This window comes from Eubalaena glacialis, chromosome 3 (genome assembly GCF_028564815.1).
Source record: "Eubalaena glacialis isolate mEubGla1 chromosome 3, mEubGla1.1.hap2.+ XY, whole genome shotgun sequence".
Classification (NCBI taxonomy): domain Eukaryota; kingdom Metazoa; phylum Chordata; class Mammalia; order Artiodactyla; family Balaenidae; genus Eubalaena; species Eubalaena glacialis.
Window position 1 is genome coordinate 82,544,622 of NC_083718.1, and position 16,994 is coordinate 82,561,615.

General features: G+C 56.0%; 1 protein-coding gene across 1 annotated transcript; it reads right to left on the reverse strand.

Annotated features, from left to right (window-relative positions):
- Positions 1–1,408: 1,408 nt before the first annotated feature.
- NPR1 (natriuretic peptide receptor 1) lies at positions 1,409–15,942 on the reverse strand. Its single transcript, XM_061183455.1, has 22 exons — positions 14,738–15,942; positions 13,839–14,038; positions 13,290–13,403; positions 12,733–12,868; positions 12,274–12,365; positions 11,451–11,586; positions 10,653–10,737; positions 9,680–9,800; positions 8,961–9,035; positions 8,741–8,818; positions 8,228–8,332; positions 7,897–7,968; positions 7,623–7,779; positions 6,861–7,016; positions 6,452–6,620; positions 5,588–5,734; positions 5,379–5,502; positions 5,157–5,225; positions 4,714–4,888; positions 4,365–4,463; positions 2,231–2,322; positions 1,409–2,078 (listed from the first exon to the last, which is right to left on the reverse strand). The coding sequence occupies exons 1-22, from the start codon at positions 15,447–15,449 to the stop codon at positions 2,016–2,018; spliced, it is 3,177 nt and encodes a 1,058-aa protein (XP_061039438.1). The 5' UTR covers positions 15,450–15,942; the 3' UTR covers positions 1,409–2,015.
- Between the last annotated feature and the right edge of the window lie 1,052 nt (positions 15,943–16,994).

Below are 16,994 nucleotides of genomic sequence, written 5' to 3' on the forward strand. Positions count from 1 at the left end.
AGGGTGCGGACTTGACTGTGTTAGCTCCTTCTCCCAATAAATCAAATCTGACTGAGGCCAAAAAGGGTGGGCAGGGAGCACAGGACATCAAGAAGGGTCATTAGACAAAGGGAGAACAATTTATCCTTTCTTCACCTCCAGACCACCATTTGTGTATCAGGGCGCACTGTCCTGAAGGCAGACGTCCAAGCTCTCCATAGCCCACACCGACCTCCAGTCCCGCTGGGCGCTGGGCGTGGACTCCAGTAAGAGGCTTGGGGAGGTCGGAGGAGGGGCCTGTCTGCACTTGATGGATGGTACTGAAGAAATGTCTGGCACTTTCTTTCCCCATGGGGGAGGTGAAGCTGCAGCCACCTCTCCCCCGCATTCACATTCCTGCCTGCCTGATCAGGAAGGGGGTGGGGTGGGTGGCTAGAGCAGGGAAAGGAGGGCCCTTAGCCCAGCTGAGAGTCATGTTGTAAACTATCACTCACATTTGTCTACACTGGTATGGGGATGGATGGGCAGGTGGACAATTCCCACATTTCAACTGAGGTAAAAAGGGATCCATATGTTCCCACCTCACCCCTCCTTCTTGGCTCCCAGGCCTCCTGGGGCAGATGCCAGGACTCGCCATTCAGTCCACACTCCTTATATTCCTACTGTATGCTGGGCATTGGGTAATAGAGCAGTTCTCAAAGTGTAGTCCACAGAGTCTGTGGGTCTCCAAGATCCTTTCAGGGGATGGATGAGGTCAAAATGACGTTCATGGGCATTCCCAGTGGTTAGGACTCGGTGCTTTCACTGCCAGGGGCCCCGGGTTCAATCCCTGGTCGGGGAACTAAGATCCCTCAAGCCACACACACACACGCACACACACACGCACACACACACGCAAGATTTTCACACTCCTACTAATTATATTATTTGCCTTATTGACTGTGTTGATATTTGCACTGATGGTGCAAAAACAGTGGGGTTAAAACTGCTGGTGTCTTAGCATAAATCAAGGCAGTAGCACCAAACTACTCACTGTAGTCTTCAAAAAAAGCCAGTTTCTCTTAAGACTGTCTTTGATAAAGCTGTAAAAAATGAACATGTGATGGGTTTATTATAGTTATTTTAAATGAGTTAACAAAGACTTGTTTTAATTGCTAATACAGAATATACTGATAGATATGACCCACATAAACAAAAGCTCTTTGGGGCCCTCAGTAGCTTTTAAGGGAGTAAATGGGTCCTGAAACCAACAGCATCAGCACTGCTGGGGTAATTCGTAGGCTGTTACACTGGCTCCTCAAAACGGAAGGGGCACTGCAGCCTTTTTCAGATACTGCAGTCCGACTTGAGAAACACTTTATTTGAAGCACAGGATGGAGAATATGGCTGTGTTTTCTGGCAACCCGCTCTCCCTCAAGAAAAGACACTGTCACTGGAATAAAGATTTTAATGGTCTCCACTCACAGGAGAAGCAAGGCATACAAGCCCACAGCCCTCTGTCCTTCCCTTTCTCCCCTGTGCATTGCATCCTAGGTTGGGTGGTGGGGGACAGGGGGGGTGTTTGTGGCCCATCTGGGCTAGGCCCAGATGTGGACTCCCCCCAGCCCCTAGATTCACCTATAATCCCTTTTCCTTTTCCTCCTCCCCATAAAAGTCACAGTGTAGCAAGGTTGAGGGAAGAGGGCACAGGGAGGGGCAGGAGGATCCAGGAATCCATATCCCAGCCTGGCCTGGCCTGAGTCAGGGTGGAGAGCAGGTGCGTGTGCCTACGTGTGTGTGTGTGTGTGTGTGTGTGTGTGTGTCCCTGGGCATGGCTGTGAGTTCTGGTCTGGTCCTGTGAGCTCCAAGTTCTCCCTCAATACCAGTCCACTTTCAGAGGTAATGTCTGGTGTCTCCACTGGTGTCTGCACATCTGAGCTGTTCAAACTACTTCTTTGGCAATGGTGGGGATACTGCAGGCGAGGCTGAGGCCTGGCACCTCTCTCTCACCTCTGGCACAGGGAAGGGAGGTGTGGAAGGCCAGGAGGAGAGCCAGGTCAGCCTCGGGTGCTACTCCCCCGCTCCCCCAGTAGCCAGTAGGTCCGAACTTTGCCTTTGCCCTGGAGGGAAAAAGAGGAGTTTGGGGTGGGGAGTGACTCATCCACTTTCCCAAATGTTGGGAGTGGGGTTGGCTGCTTGAGAAGGGGCCTGGGGGAGGGTAAGCCCTTCGGGGACCCTAAGGGGTGGTAAGGGTAGGGACTTCCTTTTCTACCTTCATTTCTACATCCCCTCGAAGCTCCAGCTCGAAACCACCAAACTCCTCCAGGACAGCCGTGGTCTCAGAAGACAAGTGGATCTTCAGGGCTGGGTAGGAGAAGGGAGATGAGAGATGCAAGAGATGGGAGCAGGAGATCAGGGACTGTGGAGCTAGAAAGATGCTCTCCCTGCTTCCTTTGGCCCAGAAAGCCTCCTAATTCAAAGTCCCACCCCCTCCATGTAGTGTCTGACCACACGGGCCTCTCCCTAAGAACTCTAGAACTGTGTTGTCCACCATGAAAGCCACTAGTCACATGTGGCTATTTAAACTGTAATTGAAATATAGTGAAAAATGCAATGCCTCAGAGGCTACCATATTGGACAGCACAGCTTATAGAACATTTCCATTACTGCAGAAAGTTCTATCGGACAGCACGCCAGAGCATCACCAGGCTCTAGACAGACAGTACAGTGTAGTGGTCAGGAGGTCAGACATTGGAGCCTGCTCTGCCTAGTATGAATCCCAGCTTGGACACTTGCTTGGGGAAGTAGTATAAACTATCTGTGCCTCAGTTTCCTAGTCTACAAAATGCTGATAGCAACAGGACCCATCTCAAAGCCTTCTAGTGAGGATTAAATTTAACATTATTCATTACGTATTTTAAAAGAGTCTGGCACTTAGGAGGCACTATACAAGTGTTTGCTATCATCGTTTCTTAACTCAACACCCTTATTTCAGGGCTGAGGGAGCCCAGGCCTCGGGGAGGAGACCTGCCCAAATCTGCTGAGGTCTGCCCAGACTCCTGACTCCTGACTGCTGTTCCTCACAGCCCTTCTTTGACCTCCCTCTGAACTCGCCCCTACGACTCCTGGGGTCTGCATCGCAGAGGCCCTTTTCTGCTGTTAAACGATTTCTGAGAATGTGCTCCTTGAGGACTGAACCTCAGTGGGAAGCTTTCTCCCACTTCGACGGCCTCAACACAGTGCCCAGGGAATATCTGCTGAACCAGAACCCCTCTGGGCTCCCACGTAGCCCTTTGCCCACCACGAGGCTTAGCTGGGGTCCACGTGGACTCCCTAGCAAACTTTGGTCTGGGTCGTCTTAGTATTCCAGGGCCTGGTACTCAGTAGTTGCTCAATAAATATTTACTGAATTGAATTGTGTTGACTACAGCAGGAGGCAGAAGATCAACAGGAAGCAAGCCCAAGGGAAGAGGTGGGAGCAAGCATTTATCAGGTACCTACTGTGTTCCAGGGGTTGGGCTATGTTTTTTAGAACACTGAGACAGGCATCATTTTAAAGATAAACAGGGACTTCCCTGGTGGCTCAGTGATTAAGAATCTGCCCGCCAGTGCAGGGGTCACGGGTTCGAGCCCTGGTCTGGGAAGATCCCACATGCCGCGGAGCAACGAAGCCTGTGCGCCACAACTACTGAGCCTGCCCTCTAAAGGCCGCGAACCACAACTACTGAGCCCGTGTGCCACAACTACTGAAGCCCACACACCTAGAGTCCCTGCTCTGCAACAAGAGAAGCCACCAGAATGAGAAGCCCGCGCACCGCAACGAAGACTAGCCTCCACTCGCCACAACTAGACAAAGCCTGTGCACAGCAACGAAGACCCAACGCAGCCATAAATAAATTAATTAATTAATTAAAAAAAAAAGATAAACAGCTAAGGCTCAGAAAAGTTGAATGACAATTATCTGCTAGTCGTGTTATATGACTTTCTCATGTAACTCTTCTGAGGTGTGCTTAGATATTTAATTCTCGTTTTCCAGGTGAGGAAAACAGAGGCTCAGGGAGGTGTAGCAAACTGACACAGCTGAGTCAGTTGTAGAGCTGAGATTCACACCCAAGTGGGCTGCTCTGGAGCCCTCTTTACCACACCCAAGAGGGCCCTAATGGTAGTTCCCAGCTGGGAACTTCTGGACATTGGCCTGGAAAGACTTTTCAATCATTTGCCAAGAGGGCGCAGCTGGGACCTGAGTCTCCGATTAGATTCAAGGTGATCTGGCCAGGTTGAACCCTTATGAAAAGGGAGCCTGGGAGGAGAGAGAACATGGATTGGATAGGCACCCGCTGCCAGGAGAGCCTTTCTCAGCCACAGCCACCCTGCCCTCCCTGTCCCGCCTCGGGGACCCAGCATACCTTCCCCATTAGACTCCATTCTTGAGGCCGTGTTGACTGTGTCCCCAAAAAGACAGTAACGGGGCATCTTCAGCCCTACCACACCTGCACACACGGGTCCTGGAGGAAGCGGAAGCCCATCAGTGAGGGAAGCCCATCAGTTTAGGGAAGTAGGTGGGAGGAACGGAGGGTGGCCATAGGACGGGGCTAGGGCGCTCCAGGAGAGGCAGCAGGTGGGATCTGCGGTCGGTGGGAGCCCAGAGGTGTGGGTGTACGCGTGCACGGGGAGCGGTGGCGACGCGGCCGGCTCGTCTCTCACCTGCAGCTCCAGCCTTTGGGAACCCCCTCCCCGCCCCTCCGGCGGCCTCACCTGTGTGGATGCCGATGCGCAAGCGCAGCTGCTCCTGGGGCCGGTGGCGGATGCGGAAGGAGCGCACCGCGTCCAGCAGCGCCAGGGCCATGCGGGCCACCTCGCGGGCGTGCAGCCTCCCGTTCCGCACTGGGAGCCCGGACACCACCATGTAGGCGTCACCAATGGTCTCCACCTGTGCGGGCCGCGAGAGGGTGCCGGACCTGAGGACTGGAACTTTCTCCTCCTGGTGCGGCCCCCACACTGTGGGCACCGCCTTCCTGTCCCCACCCTCCATCTACCAGCCACTGTGTTCGTTCATCCCCCGTCCCCCGTGCGGTTTTTCTGCCTGTTCCTGGGTCTCCCTCTGACACTGTCTTTGTCCACGTCTCTTGGTCTTCTCGCTTAAGACTGTCATTCTGCCCTCCACATCCATCTGTCTGTCCCCTCCCATCTTTACTCACCTTGTAGACATCAAAGTTGTCTATGACAGCATCAAAGCAAGTGTACAGGTCGTTGAGCAGGGTCACCACCTGGAAGAAAAGAGAAGCCAAAAGGGGTGGGGAGTAAGGGACCCCACCTGGGCTCGGGTGGGAAAAGCGGAACCAGAAGGCAGGCCTATGGGATGGAGGTGCCAAGCCAAGCACACCCGGCTGCTCTGCCACCTGGGGCTGTGCCTGACTTACCTGCATGGGCGTGCTCTCCGCCGACAGGGCCGTGAAACCCACAATGTCGCTGAAGTAGATAGTGACGCTGTCAAAGGCTTCGGCCTGGACCGTCTCCCCGCGCTTCAGCTGCTCAGCCACTGAGCTGGGGGGTCAGGGACAGGTGCAGGATCAGAAGGGGAGGTGGGGCTGGGACAGGGGTGGTGGGAGCACCAAGCACGGGCACTCACTGAGGCAGAATCTGGTAGAGCAGGGCCTCCGCCTTGCGCTTCTCCTCCAGGTAGGCCTGGGTCCGCTCCTCCACCAGCTCTTCCAGGTTGTTGGCGTACTGTTCCATGCGCGACAGCAGGTTATCCAGGATGTTGCTGCTGTTCTCTCTGGGGACAGGGGTGGCGGACGGGGTGGCGGTGAGAGAGGAGCAGCATGCCCTACCCTGAAGCGCCTCCCCCAGGCTCTCACCCTACCCAGGCTTAATGTCAGCCCACTGCAGTGGGGTCCCTGGCGAGAGTCAGGGTTGGGGGGCACAGCAGGATGGGGGTGGCAGGGGAAAAGGGTCGGAGGAAAGTACAATTCATCCCTGAGACCCCAGGGTCAAGTATCAAGCTTCAGACGTATTGGCTATTTTGAACATCTTTGTTGAACACAAGGGGCTTAGAAGGAGGTAGAAGAGGCAGAAAGGGACAGGGACCAGTTGAGAACAGAGTGAGGGCACACAGGCTGGCAGAGGGGTGTGCCTGGAGGAACCGGCCCCCAGGGGCACACTGGGAAAGGGGATCAAAGGGCCGGGTGGGAGCTCCCACGGAGGACAGAGAGGTGTAGGGAGGAGGTGGGAGGCCATTTACTCTGCGGCCACTGAAGGCTGATGGAGTAGGGGCCAGTGGAGGAGCAGGGTATGAGAGGTAGGGGACTGTGGGACCAGCTGGGTCCTACAGTATTCACAGAGGGGGCTGCGAGGCTGTGGCGGGCTGGAGCAGCCTGTGTATAGGGGGCTGTGCGTGGGCTCTGCCACCACAGGGATAAGACTTAAGTGTGAGGCACGCAGTCGCTGTGGGGGGTAGAGGAGGCTGGGAGGATCCAGGACTAATGCCAGCGACCTGTTAAATTTGCGCAGCATCAGGCGGATCTGTTGGAAGGGTGGCCGCTCCTGCGGGTCCTCGGCCCAGCAGCGCTGCATCAGCTGCCCCAGTTCCTCCAGGTGACTCTGCAGGGCCAGGGAGGGCCGGAAGGGGGGCTGCTCGCCCCGAGTCACACGTTCGATGATCTCTGTGTGGTGGAGGAAGAGAGGCCGAGGGGTAGGTTCAGCCCGGGGCCTGTTGAGAAACGGGGTGGGGAGGTCCAGGACCAAGGCACGGGGCAGGGGAGTCCTGCAGGGAACTGGGCTAGTCATGCTCAGGGTGACTGGCAGCAGTGGAGCAAAGGGCGGTGGCATGTCCAGGGTTCCCTCTCTCTGGAGCTGGGGTTAGTTGAGTGTGGCAGCATTAGGGGAAAGCATGGTCCTCTCACCTTTGGGACTGAGGTCCAAACCTTCCACATGGAAGACACCACTCCTCAGGGCAATCTCCTGAAGGATGATCCCAAAGCTGTACACGTCACCAGCCTGGGAGCCCCGGGCAGGGGGTGAGGCCATTCGCAGGAGCTCAGGGGCTGTCCACAACTTTTCTGCAGGTCAGAGGTCAGGAGTCACAGGGTGAAGGGCCCCAAAGCTAAGGGATGAGGGGAAACAAGGTCCCAGAGGATGTGACTGGGACTGATCTGGAGACATCACAGGGGGTGCTAGGGCTAGAAGGGGCCTTGAGACCATTTTGTCTGACTCCACTTTCTTTTTTTTTTTTTTAATTAATTAATTAATTTATTTATTTTTGGCTGTGCTGGGTCTTCGTTTCTGTGCGAGGGCTTTCTCCAGTTGCGGCGAGCGGGGGCCACTCTTCATCGCGGTGCGCAGGCCTCTCACTGTTGCGGCCTCTCCTGTTGCGGAGCACAGGCTCCAGACGCGCAGGCTGCTCAGTAGTTGTGGCTCACGGGCTTAGTTGCTCCGTGGCATGTGGGATCTTCCCAGACCAAGGCTCGAACCCGTGTCCCCTGCATTGGCAGGCAGATTCTTAACCACTGCGCCACCAGGGAAGCCCTGACTCCGCTTTCTACTGATGATGAATTGAGCAGGGAGTCAGGAAAGGTGGGCCCGAGCCCATCACAGGCCAGGCATCAGCCTCCCCACTGGGCTGTGCTGGGGGTGGTGTTAGGGGTCAGAGTCAGGTCGGGGCTCACTGGCATAGAGGGTGTATCCTTGCTCGGGCTCCGGGTCCCTGAAGCTCTCCAGCCCGTAGTCAGTGATCTTGAGCACGAAGCGCCCGTCTACCACGCAGTTGGATGACTTGAGGTTCCCATGGGAGCAAATGGCCCCATTGTGCAGGAACAGCATACCCTGGGACATTTGGGGAGGCAGGGGTCTTGGGCATGAGTGAGACCTCCAACCAACCACAGCCAGGGGAGAAGACTGCCTGGCCCCTCCCCCCACACCAGTGGGCCCTTTTGGGCCTACCTTGACGATGTCATGGGTGAGCGAGTACCGGAACATCCAGTCCAGGGTGATGCTCTCATTCTCCAGGATGTCCTGCTGGGCAGTGAGAGTCAGCCCTGTACCCTGCACATGCCCCCAGGAGGAGGAGTGCAGGGGTTCCGCTGACATAAACTGGCAGAACGGGACAAAGCTTTGGATCTACTCTCGTGCCACCACCCTCCCCCCACTCCCATTTTGCAGATGGGGAAAATAAAGGTCAGAAAGAAGGAGAGGCTTGCCCAGGGCCTTATGTTGAGTCAGGGGCAGACCCAGGGCTAGACCTAGTTGTCCTGACACTCCCTTGTCGCCTCACCTGCAAGCTCCCACGGGGACAGTACTCTGTGAGGATACAGATGTTGGGGGGGTCAGTGCAGGCCCCCACAAACCTGGTCAGGTGTTCATTCTGCACATCCCGCATCTGCAGGTGAGAGCCAGCATCAGAGCCTGACAGAGACCTCACTCCTTGCCAAGTTGCCCCCACCCTTGGGGACCCCTCACTCTCCTTAAGTCCCTATGCATTCTCTGCAGACATTCTAGGACCTTCCCTGGTGATTCCTACTCCTGTTCTAAAGAACCCTTCCCCAGAACCTGCTCCCTACTCCCTCTGCTTCCTAAGCCCATCCAATGGAGCCCCTACAAAATCTCCAGCCCTTCTCCCATCTATGATTCCCCTACTCCTACCCACAACACGCAGGGGCCCATCCCAGGGCTACAGTGCCCATCCCTTCCTAGGATACCCTGCAGTCCCTCCATACCCATTCTGTTGGCCAACCTCCCCTGTGTCCCTAGATTCTTCCCCAGGCCATTGCCTCCCTCCCCACATTACATGCTTCAGCTCAAACAGGACTTCCCGCGTCAGCTCAATGCGTTTACGGTTCACACGTTTCACAGCCACGAGGTTGCCCTGAGTGAGGAATGGAGATTGTCACTGTAAGGAGATGGCCCAGCCCTGACAGCCCACCCCTGTGCTAAGACCGTCTCCAGTCCTCCATCACAGGAAAGCCCTGCCCCAGTCCTGAGGACCAGTGGTCTTTCCCCAGACCCACCTTATAATACGCTGTCTTGGCAAAGATTTGGAACTGGCCCTCTGTGGTCAGCAGGGAGCCGTAATTGGAGCCTCTCTGAAGGGACGGAGTGCAGGAGGGGTGGTCAGCCCATGGACCCGGCTCTCCATCCTGGTTGCTTGAGCTCTGGTCTTCACTACCCTGCCTTATCTTTGTGTTGCCCTGCCTCTCATTCCACATCATAAAATCCTTTCCTCATTTATTTACTTTTTTAAAATGTATTTTCAGGGGGGTGGGGCATGGGGGGTGAGATGAACTGGGAGATTGGGATTGACATATATACACTAATATGTATAAAATAGGTAACTAATAAGAACCTGCTGTATAGCACAGGGAACTCTACTACTTCTCTGTACAGTAGAAACTAACACAACGTTGTAAAACAACTATACCCCAATTTAAAAAAATAAGTATGCAGAAACTTTCAGATGATTATACAAAAAAACAAACAAATAAAAAAATAAAGTAAAATTTATTTTCACATATGCTATCTCTGACTTTTGAAAGAGCCCTGTGAGGGAGCTCTGTAGATGTAATCATTACCTGTGGTAGTCTCAGAGAGGGAATGTGACTTGCCCAAGGTCATACAGCAAGTGAAGGCAGGGCTGGGACTAGAAGCCTGCTCTCTACCCTACCCATCAGGCACTACCCACACGCCCATTCCCAACTCTGCCCCCTTCCCCCAGTACCGGAGTTCTTACCCCACTCAGGGTCAGCCGGCTGCCTGCACTCCGGAGGTGCCTCTCTAGGCTACTGGGCTGCAGGTCCTCCCAACGCACCCGCCACAGCTCTGAGGCCAGTTCCTTCTCCAGCTGCATCTTCCTGAGGCATGAAATGTGCACCTAAGTCCATGTCTGAGCCCCTGACCCAGGGTTGGGGGGCGCTCAGCAGCCTCTCCTCAGAGCCCTGGGACCACTGCAGTTGCTAAGAGATGGGTGGGGCAATTACATCCTCTTGGCTGAGAGTCAGGAGGCTTGGGTGAAATTCTGCCTCACTGGGGACCTTGGGGTAGTCACTCCACTTCTCTGAGTCTCAGGTTCATGTCTAAATGTCCTCATTTGGAAATTGGGGACCTCGACATTTATTTCAAAGCATTGTTATAAGAATGAAAAGAAAAACTGTGTGTGGAAGTGCCTGGCACATAGTATATGCTTGGCCAGCATTGATTTCCTTCTCTCCCTCCTTGCTTCCCTCTGTCTTTAACTTTTCCTGCATTTTCCTGTCAGCCTCCCACTGGAAGGCAGGAGTGGGGCTTCCTTCTCTCTCTCCTCCACTCTGGGTTCAGCACTTGGTACACAGCAGAGCCTTCATCCCTGCTCAACTAATATAGGCCCAACCCCACAGGTGTTGGACCACTGCTTCCCATCTGGTCTGTACAAGCAGGAAGGGAGGATAAACGAGCCTCAGGCCGGAATCCACACCCTATGATGCCCCCAACAGATCTGCTCCTTCTTGGATCTCCCAGATCCTCCCTGGACACTCCACCTCTGTCCCCTCCTCCTTCTCTCTTCCAGGTGTCCTGAGGCTTTTTAGTCTCTTTTCTCCCCCATCTCCCTGGGCCTTGCTGTGCTGTCCCTTTACCCCTCCCTCTTCCCTCTGGGTCCCTGCCACCTCCTCTGCTATTGGTTCTTTAAGCCTCCCAGCCTCAATCACCACCCTCATTCCAAGGCTTACCTGTATATGAAGAAGGAGACGATCAGAATGCTGAGCAGGGAGAGGCTGCCCACCAAAGCCAGCACCTCCAGGGTGGAAAAGTGGTCTGTACGGGAGAGTCCAAGTTGCAGCAAGAGAGATTTGGGTTAGACATTGGACAGCAGGAGGAAGAACCTTTATTTTTTTTATTTTTAAATTTTTTTGGCTGTACCACACAGGCATGTGGGATCTTAGTTCCCTGACCAGGGATTGAACCCAGGCCCCCTGAAGTGGAAGCGTGGAGTCCGAACCACTGGACCACCAGGGAATTCCCTGAAGAAGCTTTTAATATTCAATCAGGGACTTCCCTGGTGGCACAGTGGTTAAGAATCCGCCTGCCAATGCGGGGGACACGGGTTTGATCCCTGTCCAGGAAGATCCCACGTGCAGTGGAGCAATTAAGCCCGTGTGCCACAACTACTGAGCCTGCGCTCTAGAGCCCGTGCTCCGCAACAAGAGAAGCCACCGCAATGAGAAGTCCGCGCACCGCAACAAAGAGTAGCCCCCGCTCGCCACAACTAGACAAAGCCCGTGCACAGCAATGAAGACCCAACACAGCCAATAAATAAATAAATAAAATTAATATAATAATGAAATAAAGTAAAAAGTTTAAAAAAAATATTCAATCAGTGAACTGGGATGATGGATGAAGGGAAGAAAAAGGCAGGAGGAGTCTCTCCAGGAACCCCTCAGTGTGGGAGAGGAGCACGTATTTGACTCCCTGAGCAGGAAGGATGCAACATCTCCATAATGGAGGCTTGGAAGGCAAGGGGCAGTCACCTTGGTTGCAGGCTGGGTCCTCATTGTCAAAACCACATTTGGGGACATCAGGAGGTGGATACCCCAGAGGCCAGTTCAGTTTGCACCCTGACACGGTCACCAGCTCTTGGGAGGTTCCATTGAAGTTCAGAACAACCTATGGGAGGGCAGGAGTGGTGGGTGGGCAAGGGCCCTTGGTGAGGCCTCCTGTCCAAGGGAGAAATCCTGCCCCCCACCTACCCCATCTCTGCTGCCAGGGACTGTGTCTGCACTGTCAACTATTCAACGAGTCCCTGCCGTGACTGGATACAGAGAGCCTCATACCTATGCCCCATGTTATCAGAGTGGACAAATTTGAAAATGACTTAAGGGCTTTATAAAGAAAACTGTATGGAATCACAGCCCTACACTCAGGGAGTTTATAATCTTGGATTGAAGCACACAGGAAATAGGAAAATGCAGTGTTCTCAGTCCACATTCCCAGGCCTAATCCAGGTACCCCCTCCTCCAGGAAGCCTTCCCTGGATGATCTGCTCCTTGGTGCCTGTGGTCTCAATCCCTTCCTGTTCCTGTTGCACTTATAGAGCAGTATGATGTGCATTCATCTTGGCCCTGAGTCAGTCTGTCTCTGCTGGGAGGGGATCCTGCCTACCTTTGGAGACATGGAGTTTCCTGAGGGCAGGACTGTGCTCCCTCCTCAGACATGGGGTTCCCCAAGGATAACACCTGTGAGTCCCTATCATTCTGGTTGCTCCTCCAGATTGGCTGGATCTCTTTTATCCAGGGCGGTGGGAGGGTGAAATGTCATTCCCAGTTGGCACTGTCTTCTGGGGCACAGCCTTACCCTGAAGGCGCCAGTGTCAGGATCCATATCCCAGAGGGAGAAGTCGGTCTCCCGATCTCCATTGCTGTCCATTTTCAGGTATCCTGTCACACCTGGGGGTATGGAGGAAGATGGTTGTGTTTTGACAGGGTGGAAATTCATTGGTCCCACACCTCATCTCTGTCTGTTGATCTTTTGATCTTCTCTGTCTTGCCTTCCAAATATGTGTATATATATATATGGAATAAAAGAGACAGACAGACATTTCAGCAGCAGGAATGGTTGGGGTTGGGCACTTAAGAAGACTTCTTGATGGCACTAAGGACACGGGGAAAAGAGCCTAAAGAAGAAGAGAGGTAGAAGAGAGGAAGAGACTGGTGCGGGCAAGTGACTACCTGCACTGCAGGGCTAGGGGCTTCTCACTGCTTCCTGCCTGGGGCACCCCAAGGTAGCCCATTCCTGCCACCTCCAGTGCCTGACCTTGGAAGCTTCGGTTCCACATCCGCTGAGTGATGCCCTCCCCATCGGTGACAGTTCCCCCATGTGCTAGAGTCTCCGACACTGCCTGGACATACAGCAGGAGCCCGTCGTGGAAGGACGCTGGGATGGTGTTCACCTGCAGGGGCAGGCAGAGCTGGGCTGGGGTGGGACGTGTGAAGGGCACAGAGTGGGGCGCTGTGGGGTGGGGAATGGGAGGCACTGGGAGCTTGGAAGAGGATGGGAGAAAACACGCTCACAGCACAGAGATTTTACTACTTGTAAGACGCCTCCGCGTATATCACTGCTTCTGAATCCTGCTAGGCAGATAGGGCAGGACGTAGCATCCTCATTTTACTGATAAGGATTTGAGTTTCAGAGGTTGAACAACTTGTCAATGCCCCCCTCCATCATCAGGAGAGATACGGGAACAGTGGGAAGGGAAAGAAGGGGAGACCTGGGAATACAGGGATGGCTGAGAGAGCAGGGCGGCGACTGGCAGAGGGCCGTGAACTGGGGGCTGGAGGTCCACGCTGCAGGGTCCCAGGAACCCCTCCTACCAGGCCATCCTCCATGGTGAAGTTGAACTGCTCATGGGCCAAGTGTTTTAGCTTCTGTAGGAATTCCAAGTACTCAGGATTATCCGGCTCTTTATATGTAATGATTTTGGCAGCCTGAGGAAGGGGTCAGTGGAGAGGGGAGAGCTGGGTGCTGACTCCAGTCCTCCCAGTACCCTGGGTGCCCACCTCCCAGAGCTGCATCTCTGCTTGCTCAAGGTCAAATTGGACCCTATGTCCTGCGTGAGGTGCTGCCTGCTTCAAAGCAGGGGATGAACTGGGATGGCTTTTCCAAGTCCAGATGGTCTGTGAGATGTGAACATTATCCCACCTCAAGGGCATTCTCTCATCTTTTTAGCCTCGTGGTTCTGAAGTCCCCTGGCCCTCTATATACCCCTTGCCCCAGCCCCCTGCCCTTTGTCACCTAACTCCCTCTGAGCATCAAGAACCTCTTTTCTGGAATCCTTTCAGACCCTGAGGGACCCAGGACCCAGAAACAATGTGCCACCAGCCCAGAGCCCCACAGCCTGGGCTTCCAAGCTGAACACTCACCTGAAAGGCCTGGTGGGCGCTGACATCCTGCCCATCCCCTCTCTCCCAGGGCCTGTGGGGAGCAAGGCCGTGTGCTCCCTGCAGGCTTTGCCCAAAGAGGTCCAGATGGAAGAAAACATAGTCCTCCCCGCTCAGGCCAGCTTCCAGGGCCAGAAGCATCAGGGTTCTGAAGGTATCTGGGGAGCTGCAGATGTAGACAACTGGGGAGGAAGGGGGGTCAGAGAGAGAGAGAAAAGCCTAAGTGTCAGGGAGTGGAGGGGGAACTGAAGCTGGGGCACCCAGGGGAGGAAATTCAGAGACCCCGAGGTAGTTAAGTGGAACTCCTGGCTCAGTCTGGGCTGTGGCCTGAGGAAGATGAAGGGAGGGAGGAGGCAGTGGGAGGGGGAGGAGGAAGGAGCCCAGATAGGGAGAGAGGGAATAGTGGAGCCAAAGGTGGGCAAGGTGAGGTCAGGAGGGGGTGAGAGCAGAGAAGGGCCAGCTGGAGAGGAGACTGGAAGAGGAGAGGGCGTGTGGGAGCACCGAGAGGAGAAGCTGGAGGAAGGGAGAAACCTGTTGGGAAGAGAAGGAAAATGGGGGAGAGATGAGAGATAGGAACTAAGCTGGGGCCCTACTAAGTGTCATGGTGGCCGGAGGCATTTTCTCCCTCCGGTTAACTCCGGAGGAACCGGTGGGAAGGAGGTGAGGGAGTGGGGAGGTGAGAAGAGAGGAGAGCCTAGGAACTGGAGGGGGGGGTGGTAATGGAGAAAAAGAGGGAAATAGAAACTCGGAGGTGGAAAGGGCGGAGGAGGCTGAGACAGGAATGAGGAGCCGCGGGGAGGAGAAGTCTGGCCCGGAGAAGAGAGAGGATGTGCCGGGGAAGGCCCGGAGGCAAAGCGGCCGGACGGGTGTGCCCGTCTCACCTCGGCCTTTGCGTCGCACGGTGCGCAGCAGCATGGTGTAGTGGTCGCGGTCGCCCTCGGCGAACTCCAGGTGGTCCACCGTGATGTTGAGGCGGTCGCGGACCTGCATGTACAGCCCCTCCACCACGAAGAAGCAGGGCTGGTCGTCGCGGGGCTGGTAGGCGTAGAGCACTAGCGCCTGGCGCTCCCAGCCCAGCCGTCGGTGCAGAGCCGCCACGAAGTCGCCCAGCTTGGCATGGCTGGGCCCGGCGCGGGTGGTCAGCGCGTACTCGTCCTTGGCCCCGAACCCCACCGCCGGGGCGCCGGCGGTCAGCAGCGGCACCCGCCAGTGCGCAGTGAAGCGGCCCACGGGGGCGGCGGCGTACACGCAGCCGGGGCCCAGGAACACCGCGGGGTTGTGCTCCCACTTGAGGTCCACGGCGGCCAGGGGCGCGGCGGTGTCGGAGCAGACGCCCAGCGCGCTCTCGCTGCTGCCCAGCACCGTGCGGACTGTCCAGCCCGGCAGCAGGTCCGGCCGCGCCTTCACCCGGGCCAGGGCCAGCTCCACCGCCGGTCCCACGCGCGCCCACGACCACGGGTACGAGGTGTTGGCCAGAGGCAGCACCACGGCCACCGTCAGGTCGCCCGCGTAGCCGCCCGGGAGCAGCAGCAGCGGCGGCAGGAGGAGAAGCAGGCGCAGGCGGGCGCCGGAGGGGCAGCCGGGGCGCGGCATGGCCTCAGCGGGCACCGAGGCGGACAAGCGCTCCCACCATGGCCTCCTGCGTCCCCTCCGGCTCAGTGGCCCGTCCTGGGCACCAGGAGCGCCCCTGTGGGAGGGAGGACGAGCGGGGCGGGGGCGCTCACCCCGGGGCACGCTGCCCCCTCTAGCTGTGACAGTCTGCGCCAGGAGCGCCAGGGGCGCGCGACCGAGGGGTGCGCCCAGGGCGCTGCAGAGCAGGTGGGTGCGAGGAGAGCGCGGGGGCCGAGAGGACGCGAGTGTGAGCGAGAGCGTGTGTGTGTGTGTGTGTGTGTGTGTGTGTGTGTTAGGAGAGAGAAAACGAGAGCGCGAGCGAGCGCTCCGTGGAGAAGGATGGGAGAGGGCGCCAGGGAGGGAAAGGGGAGTGTGAGTGTTTGTATGTGTGCGTGAGCGCCTGGCCCAGGGAGTGTGCCAGAAGGGGCGTCCGGCCGGCCCAAGTCTCCGGCAGTCCGGGGGGGACTGGGGAGGACCCAAGCCAAGCTCCGAACCCTCCCTCCCGGCCGCTTCCCCTCCCAGACTCCGTGACCGTAGAACCAATCCTGGATCTTTAACTCCTTCCTCCCCGCCCCGAAGTCGCGGGCTCTTCCGAGCCCCTCAGCTCGCGCACTTTCCTTTAGACCCTCTTCGCGCTTCTCGGCGGCCAAACTTCTTCCTCCTCCGAGAAGCGGCACCGGTAGAAGGGGCTCCGTTGCGGGGTCGGGAAGGAGAACTGAATAGAGAAGTGTGTGGGAGCAACAGGGGGCCTCTTGCGCCCCACCTTTCCCTCCCCTCCTACCTGGTTCCGTCTGGGGAAGAGAGAAAGAGGTGCTGGTTTGGGATCTTGGCAGGAAAAAGTGTGAGTGTTTGGATGTGTGTCGGGGTGGTGCGGGAGGGTGACGGTTTCTGGAAAAGCCGTTAAAGTAGGCGAATCCAGGGTCCCCGTAACCAGTCCATCTAGGACTCCCCCCCCGCCCCCCCCGCCCCCCCCAGTTTCCAGATTGAGCGGATTAGCGGAGAAAAAGGACCAGGTAGAAGGGCGGAGTTAACTCTTTAGTCCCCCTAAGGCTGTAGGAACGGGGAAGGAGAGCTTGCGAGTGGCTGGAGGAGCGAAGAGGTGTGTTCTCAGGGTCCCTGCCGGCGTGTGAGTGTGTGTTTGTCTTGAGGAGGATGATTAAAATGGGATTTGTCGGGGCGGTGGGAGACAGTGTTGGAAATGACAAGCGGAGGGGTAAATTGGGGAGAGTATTTTGGGGCCCTTGACGGCTGGGCTGGGGGCCGCAGAGCTGTGGAATCAGTCTGCCCTCTAATGGCCAGCAGAAGTCGTTGACCGTATTGCGCTGCCAACCTCTGCAAGCCTGTACCTAGGCAAGACCAAAGATCAGGAAACTTCTTCCGTACTGCAGATTTCCAGAGGACCTAGTACGTGTTAAGCACCCGCTGAAGGCATAAAGATAAAGACTATATATATTTGTGTGTGTGTGTATATATATATGTATCTCATATATATCATATATATATATGGTCCATACCTTTGAGGAGCTC